Raw genomic sequence first — 8,932 nt, 5'->3', positions numbered from 1 at the left:
GACGTCTATATCCTATAGCTCCCATAGGAACAATCGGATATATCTAGCAAAAATTGATGATATTTCGCGCAGTGTAAAAGCTATTGACATGAATTTTTCCAAATCGTATTTTTTTATGCATACCTTGATCAGGGTAAAAGCGCGTGGCAATCGGACGTCTATATCCTATAGCTCCCATAGGAAAAATAGGGTAAAATCGGTCCAAATTTTATGTTTTTCAGAATATTTCGCGCTGTGTAAAAGCTATTGCTATAAATTTTTTCAAATCGTATTTTTTTATACATTCCTTCATCAAGGTGAAAGCGCGTGCTGATCGGACGTCTATATCCTATAGCTCCCATAGGAACAATCGGATATAACTTTCAAGAATGGAAGATATTTTGTGCAGTGTAAAAGCTATTAACATAAATCTTTCCAAATCTTATTTTTTTATGCATACCTTGATCAGGGTAAAAGCGCTTGGCGATCGGACGTCTATATCCTATAGCTCCCATAGGAACAATAGGGTGAAATCGGTTAAAATTTAATGATTTTTAGGATATTTCGCACAGTATATAAGCAATTGACATGAATCTTTCCAAATCGTATTTTTTTATGCATTCCTTGATTATGATAAAAGCACGTGACGATCGGACGTCTATATCCTACAGCTCCCATAGGAACAACAGGGCGAAATCGGTCCAAATTTGATGATTTTCTGAATTTTTCGCGTAGTGTGTAAGCTACTGACATAAATTTTTCCAAGTCTTATTTATTTACGCATATCTTGATTAGGGTAAAAGCGCTTGCCGATCGGACGTCTATTTCTTATAGCTTCCGTAGGAAAAATAGTTAAAGGGTGCGAAAGTATCCCTTTTTTTCTATTTTTATATGACATTTTTGCAGTATAAAAGCAATTGACATTAAACGATGAAAATCTAGTTTATTTATGTATACCTTATTCCTTTGGCTACTTTTTCAGTTTTAGCAATTTCGGCAAAGTCTGCAAGGGTATTAAAACTTCGGCTTGCCGAAGTTAGCTTCCGTCCTCGTTTTTTCCTATTTTTCAAACTTTTCTTCAGTTTTTTTTTTTTTTTTAAGTTTAATAATTTAAAAGTAGAACCATTATAAATGGGCTGATTGAAGCCGATCTAAAAGCCCATTCAGACCGAAAGGTACCATACCTCGACAAGAAAAATATCGGCAAACGTGTAAATTTCGCGAAGGTGGATTTATTGCCCTCCGATTGGAAAAATGTGTTGTGGTCGGACGAAACCAGGATGAATTTGTTTGGATCTGATGGGAAACCACATGTAAGGCGTCCTAAGAATACTGCCCACGACCCAAAGTACTCTATTAAAACCGTTAAACATGGTGGTGCGAAAATCATGTTGTGGGGATGCCTTTCCCAGTCGGGTGTTGGTCCAATACATTGGATAAAGGAAAAAATGTGTGCCACCCACTACGTAGACATACTCTACAGCATAATGCTACCTTATGCTGAAGAGAAAATGCTAATTGAATGGAAGTTTCAGCAGGATAATGACCCTAACCAATTTTCAAAGCTGGTCAAGAAATGGTTTGTGGACAACGAAGTTCCCTTGATAGAATAGCCATCGCAGTCCCCAGACTTAAATCTTATAGAGCACCTTTGGGGAATAATAAAGAAGAGGATTGGTGGGTTTAAGTCCAAAAATAGAGAAGATTTGTGGAAGAAAGTAAAGTCCAAGTGGTACTCCATTGAACCATCAATTTGTGTCAATTTGGTGGATTCAATGGGACGCCGGTGACCCGAAGTCATTAAAAGTTGCAGTGGCACAACTATATTTTAAAGTTACCATCAAAACTAATAGGCTTTGAAGCTACAAAACTGTTTTCCATAGAATTAACTCAGTCGTTTCTATTATTTTTTCCAAGCCTAAAAATTTTAAAAATTATTTTTTAGTTCATTACGTTTTTGAAAATTATTGTTTTGTTATATTTTGACACATAATTGTATCGACTATCAATCAAAATTATTAAACTTAAAAAAAAAAATTGACTTAAGAAAAGTTTGAAAAATACGATAAACGAGGACGGAAGCTAACTTCGGCAAGCCGAAGTTTTAATACCCTTGCAGACTTTGCCGAAATTGCTAAAACTGAAAAAGTAGCCAAAGGAATAAGGTATACATAAATAAACTAGATTTTCATCGTTTAATGTCAATTGCTTTTATACTGCAAAAATGTCATATAAAAATAGAAAAAAAGGGATACTTTCGCACCCTTTAACTATTTTTCCTACGGAAGCTATAAGAAATAGACGTCCGATCGGCAAGCGCTTTTACCCTAATCAAGATATGCGTAAATAAATAAGACTTGGAAAAATTTATGTCAGTAGCTTACACACTACGCGAAAAATTCAGAAAATCATCAAATTTGGACCGATTTCGCCCTGTTGTTCCTATGGGAGCTGTAGGATATAGACGTCCGATCGTCACGTGCTTTTATCATAATCAAGGAATGCATAAAAAAATACGATTTGGAAAGATTCATGTCAATTGCTTATATACTGTGCGAAATATCCTAAAAATCATTAAATTTTAACCGATTTCACCCTATTGTTCCTATGGGAGCTATAGGATATAGACGTCCGATCGCCAAGCGCTTTTACCCTGATCAAGGTATGCATAAAAAAATAAGATTTGGAAAGATTTATGTTAATAGCTTTTACACTGCACAAAATATCTTCCATTCTTGAAAGTTATATCCGATTGTTCCTATGGGAGCTATAGGATATAGACGTCCGATCAGCACGCGCTTTCACCTTGATGAAGGAATGTATAAAAAAATACGATTTGAAAAAATTTATAGCAATAGCTTTTACACAGCGCGAAATATTCTGAAAAACATAAAATTTGGACCGATTTTACCCTATTTTTCCTATGGGAGCTATAGGATATAGACGTCCGATTGCCACGCGCTTTTACCCTGATCAAGGTATGCATAAAAAAATACGATTTGGAAAAATTCATGTCAATAGCTTTTACACTGCGCGAAATATCATCAATTTTTGCTAGATATATCCGATTGTTCCTATGGGAGCTATAGGATATAGACGTCCGATCGGGGCGATTTTCAAACTTGATCTGCGTACACATGTTTTAGGACGCGTGTGAAAGTTTCAGATCGCTAGCTTTTAAACTGAGCTCACAAACGGTATTGAAACAGACGGACAGACGGACAGACGGACATGGCTATATCGACTCCCCTATTGATCCTGATCAAGAATATATATACTTTATGGGGTCGGAAACGTCTCCTTCACTGCGTTACAAACTTCTGACCAAAATTATAATACCCTCTGCAAGGGTATAAAAATTGTCGTTTCTATTATTTTTTCCATGACTGTATGTATATAGTCCAACAGAGTAATGGATGGACATAGGACCAGGCGAACACGGCAAAGTTTTTCAAATTAAACAATTGTTTCAGAAGTTGTGTAGCTGCACCTGCTTTGTTTGGCCAACCAACTGCTAAGGCATATTTATTTTAAAATTGTGTGAAGAGTTTTAAAAGTCCCCACAAATCCCGATGCAGGAGAGCGGCCTAGCAACAGCGAAGTAGGCAAGAATGCCGGATGAGTCAAGAGCATCCAGATCAAAAGGGAAACAAACGGACCGTGAACTAACGGTATAGCGCTGGACCTTGGACTCTCACTCGGCAAGGGCAACGAGGTCAAACGGTAAACAGGTGGACTTCGCACCCGCACAAAGAGGACGGACCGTGAATTAACGGTACAGCACGTGAGCTGGAGGAGGGAAATAACGGGACCACCATGGGCTATAAAAGGACGGCGCAAGCGCAACTCAGTCATCAGTGAGAGTGCGAGAATTAAGGCGAGTGCGTGAACGCGAAATCAGTGAGCAAGGATAGTCAAGTGCCAAGACAACATCGCCAAGTCGAGACGCCGAACGAGTCTACAAGTCTGGTAGTGGTTAAATCGAGCCTTTGGAGTCCTTGCGTGGAGTCTGGCGATAAAGGTGGCTGGGCGATAAGGCAGAACCTAGTTCTGCCTGCTAGGCGATACACCTTGCCGACGAAATCCAAACCGAACTCCGGGAGCCTGCGATAAAGGTGGCTGGGCGATAAGGCAGAACGTAGTTCTACCTGCTAGGCGATACACCTTGCCGGCCCCGGTAGGGAAGTTCGCATAACATCCAAAGTCTCGGTGGAGCCGTCACGATCTTAGACACCGGCGAGCAGCAAGCCAGGAGCGACGCCGCAGAGGACAGCGACAATAATAAAACATTTTTTTTATGTCCCAACGATTAATACGATGATTGAATAGCCGCGGCCAAATTGTGCTCAAATTAAATATGATATATTTTTTATTGTGCTCACAATTTCTAAAATACCTTGTTGGTCTACGATTAGGGCATCTTAATAAAGAGGCCAGATCCTGTGAAAAATGAACATTTGAATTTGGCTGTTATAGACATATCCCACAGAGCACAAACTGCACTCATTTGCGGGATAATCCAAAAGTTTTTTTCGTGCAAAATATTTTCCATTTAGTCCTAGATAGTGTACTAATGATCCTAACCGCACTATGCGATATTTAGGCAATTTTTATACGCGGCAACACAAAAAAAAATTTTTATGCAAATAAAAGCGAAAAAAAAAGTTTTTAAAAAGCTTGACAGATTTAACCCCCTTAAGAAATTCTAGATGGTGACTCAGTACGAGCACAAGTTTGACATCCGTCAAAAATCTTAACCGTATGAAAGAAAACCACGTGTGAAAAGCCCATTATCACTATTTCTAGTGAAATTAAACTATAAAAATACGTATTATTTCTCTCTACGGTAAAAAAATACCAAATGTGGTATTATTTTCGCGAGCTCCGGTCTAGTCACTCCCCGGCAAACGGTCGCACTAATTACGCAGAGAGGAAAAGCTAACAATTTTTCTGTGCCCGAAAACTAATCATTTAAAAGGTATTTAAAGGTGAGCTTTGTTTGGAGAAGTATCTGGCAAACGGAATAACCTGGACCTGTTTTGCCCGGACCATTTTGAAGCCCTTCCCAAATTCCGGGACATTTTTGAGACGTGTTCAAGCTGCGATACGCGATACGGGCGAATGTGTGTTGGTATTCGACTGACTCCGTGACTGCGCCCACTACGCCCCCAAAAAAGGGGCCCTTGCAATCAATAATGTCATCTTCTTCCCATCCTTGTTTTGATCTACAGAGCTAGTTCGCACCGAGGAGCAGCAGCCACGATGACCGATTCCAAGTACTTCACCACCACCAAGAAGGGCGAGATCTTCGAGCTGAAGTCGGAGCTGAACAATGACAAGAAGGAGAAGAAGAAGGAGGCGGTTAAGAAGGTGATCGCCAGCATGACGGTGGGCAAGGACGTTTCCGCCCTCTTTCCAGACGTGGTCAACTGCATGCAGACAGACAATCTGGAGCTGAAGAAGCTGGTATACCTCTACCTGATGAATTACGCCAAGTCTCAGCCGGACATGGCTATCATGGCGGTGAACACGTTCGTGAAGGACTGTGAGGACTCGAATCCCTTGATACGGGCGCTGGCCGTGCGCACCATGGGCTGCATCCGGGTGGACAAGATCACCGAGTACCTGTGCGAGCCGCTTCGCAAGTGTTTGAAGGACGAGGACCCGTACGTGCGTAAGACGGCCGCCGTGTGCGTGGCTAAGCTGTACGACATTTCGGCCACGATGGTGGAGGACCAGGGTTTTCTGGACCAGCTGAAGGACTTGCTGTCCGACTCGAATCCCATGGTAGTGGCTAACGCGGTTGCCGCGCTCAGCGAGATCAACGAGGCCAGCCAATCCGGGCAGCCGCTGGTGGAGATGAACTCGGTGACCATCAACAAGCTGCTGACGGCACTCAACGAGTGCACTGAGTGGGGTCAGGTCTTCATTCTTGACTCGCTAGCCAACTACAGCCCCAAGGACGAGCGCGAGGCTCAGTCTATCTGCGAGCGAATCACTCCGCGTCTGGCCCATGCCAACGCCGCCGTCGTACTCAGCGCCGTCAAGGTCCTGATGAAGCTGCTCGAGATGCTCTCCAGTGACAGCGACTTCTGCGCCACACTCACCAAGAAGCTGGCGCCGCCATTGGTCACGCTGCTCTCCTCAGAGCCGGAGGTGCAGTACGTGGCGCTGCGCAACATCAATCTGATCGTCCAGAAGCGGCCAGACATCCTTAAGCACGAAATGAAGGTGTTCTTCGTCAAGTACAACGACCCCATTTACGTGAAGCTGGAGAAGCTCGACATCATGATTCGCCTGGCCAACCAGAGCAACATTGCCCAGGTACTCAGCGAACTTAAAGAATATGCCACCGAGGTGGACGTGGACTTTGTGCGCAAGGCAGTGCGCGCCATCGGGCGATGTGCAATCAAGGTGGAGCCTTCGGCGGAGCGCTGCGTCTCCACGCTGCTGGATCTTATCCAGACGAAGGTCAACTACGTGGTGCAAGAGGCAATCGTGGTCATCAAGGACATCTTCCGCAAGTACCCTAACAAGTACGAGAGCATTATTAGCACGCTGTGCGAGAACCTGGACACCTTGGACGAACCGGAGGCACGCGCATCGATGGTTTGGATAATTGGCGAGTACGCGGAGCGCATTGACAACGCCGACGAGCTGCTTGACAGCTTCCTCGAGGGTTTTCAGGTCGGTGCTTAAATCATTTGTCATTTTATCAAAATGTATGCAACGCGTTTTTAATTTTCCAGGATGAAAATGCACAGGTGCAGCTACAGCTGCTCACGGCCGTGGTTAAGTTGTTCCTCAAGCGCCCCTCAGACACCCAGGAGCTGGTACAGCACGTACTCTCACTGGCCACCCAGGATTCGGACAACCCCGATCTGCGTGACCGTGGCTTCATCTACTGGCGTCTGCTGTCCACGGACCCGGCAGCCGCCAAGGAGGTGGTGCTGGCCGACAAGCCGCTCATCTCGGAAGAAACAGACCTTCTGGAGCCGACACTGCTGGACGAGCTCATCTGTCATATCAGCTCGCTGGCTAGTGTGTATCACAAGCCTCCGACCGCGTTCGTAGAGGGTCGCGGGGCCGGAGTGCGCAAGTCGCTGCCCAATCGCGCCGCCGGATCCGGAGCTGGTGCCGAACAGCCAGAGAGCGGAGCCGGTTCAGAGGCTATGGTCATCCCGAACCAGGAATCTCTTATCGGCGATCTGCTTTCCATGGATATCAACGCACCCGCCATGCCCTCCGCTCCAGCGGCAACCAGCAACGTGGACCTACTGGGCGGCGGTCTAGACATTCTGCTGGGTGGTCCACCTGCAGAGGCTGCTCCCGGCGGTGCCACCAGTCTGCTGGGCGACATTTTCGGTCTGGGCGGCGCTTCGCTCTCGGTGGGCGTGCAAATCCCTAAGGTCACATGGCTGCCGGCGGAGAAGGGCAAGGGCCTAGAGATACAGGGTACGTTCTCACGCCGCAACGGAGAGGTATTCATGGACATGACGTTGACTAACAAAGCCATGCAACCGATGACCAACTTCGCCATCCAACTAAACAAGAACAGCTTCGGTCTGGTGCCCGCGTCGCCCATGCAGGCTGCTCCTCTCCCACCCAACCAGTCCATCGAGGTGAGCATGGCGTTGGGCACCAATGGACCCATCCAGCGCATGGAGCCCCTCAACAACTTGCAGGTGGCTGTGAAGAACAACATAGACATCTTCTACTTCGCCTGCCTGGTGCACGGCAACGTGCTGTTTGCCGAAGACGGACAGCTGGACAAGCGCGTCTTCCTCAACACCTGGAAGGAGATCCCCGCCGCCAACGAACTGCAGTACAGCCTAAGCGGCGTCATTGGCACCACCGACGGAATCGCCTCCAAGATGACCACCAACAACATCTTCACCATCGCTAAGCGCAACGTCGAGGGCCAGGACATGCTCTACCAATCACTCAAGTTGACCAACAGCATTTGGGTGCTCCTGGAGCTGAAGCTGCAGCCGGGCAACCCAGACGCCACACTCAGCCTCAAATCGCGCTCCGTAGAGGTGGCCAACATTATCTTTGCCGCCTACGAGGCCATCATCCGCTCCCCATAAGCATCCCACGGAAGACGTCGGATGGTGGACGAGGAGCACAAAGCAATCGGAGCGATCAATTTATGAGGGAATCCACAAGATGTTCTCAGCAGGTGTTGAAGATTAGCTCAACAATAAATTGTAATTTACGTATTATTACTATATTGTGTATTGGCGGCTTCGCCACATACATACATTATTTATGCATATGCACACATATAAACCAATCAAGTTTGTCGAGAGAACTGTTAATTGTTAATCGGAGATGCATGTCCTCAATGTGTTGTAACGTATGACGGTAGCGAAAACTGCGACAAAGCATTCCAAAACTCTGTAACCCCAAATACATGCACGACATCTATGTATATGTACGTGTCCTAGTAAAATGTATGACATAACACATTAAATATTCATTGTTTCCTTAATGCCAGCTTAATCTTGGGATGCCGATTTCCGCTCACTTTTTGAAAAAATCAACCAAAATATAAATTCGAATAGTTTGATCTGTCCATATTGAAGCCGAGATCTCAGAGACTATTAGAACTGCAGAATCGGTATTGTTTTATTTGTTTCAAAGTTAAGAGCTAAAAATTGCAAAATCCACTCTATTAATTTAGGAAAAGTATTCTTATCTTAACGCTTTAAATTTTTTTTAATTTCAAGAAAATTACCATGTCTTGTTGATTTGCAACTATTGCAAATACATTAAAATGGGTAAGTGTAGCAAATAAAAATAAAAATAAATAAGCAAATTAATTTGAAACCTGATACCGATAAATTAAATAAAAGGGAGACATTTTTCCCGCGCAGATCAACTTTGTGTCTGGCCACGCCCACTTCTGCCCCCGTAAGGTAAAATTCGAATTTAAACTGTAATCCAAATC

General features: G+C 44.6%; 1 protein-coding gene across 2 annotated transcripts; it reads left to right on the top strand.

Annotated features, from left to right (window-relative positions):
* The first annotated feature begins 4,843 nt into the window (after positions 1-4,843).
* On the top strand, positions 4,844-8,455 carry LOC108043066 (AP-1 complex subunit beta-1). Of its 2 annotated transcripts, none has more exons than XM_017121608.2 (3): positions 4,844-4,967; positions 5,211-6,666; positions 6,729-8,455. In XM_017121608.2, the coding sequence occupies exons 2-3, from the start codon at positions 5,242-5,244 to the stop codon at positions 8,067-8,069; spliced, it is 2,766 nt and encodes a 921-aa protein (XP_016977097.1). In that variant the 5' UTR covers positions 4,844-4,967; positions 5,211-5,241; the 3' UTR covers positions 8,070-8,455. The 2 variants fall into 2 exon arrangements, with proteins under 2 accessions (XP_016977097.1, XP_016977098.1); XM_017121609.2 differs by having other exon boundaries at positions 4,853-4,957.
* The last annotated feature ends 477 nt before the right edge of the window (positions 8,456-8,932 follow it).

This window comes from Drosophila rhopaloa, unplaced genomic scaffold (assembly GCF_018152115.1).
Source record: "Drosophila rhopaloa isolate 14029-0021.01 unplaced genomic scaffold, ASM1815211v1 contig_3, whole genome shotgun sequence".
Lineage (NCBI taxonomy): Eukaryota > Metazoa > Arthropoda > Insecta > Diptera > Drosophilidae > Drosophila > Drosophila rhopaloa.
Note: the sequence above shows the minus strand (reverse complement) of the source record. Positions and strands in the feature narration are given on the sequence as shown.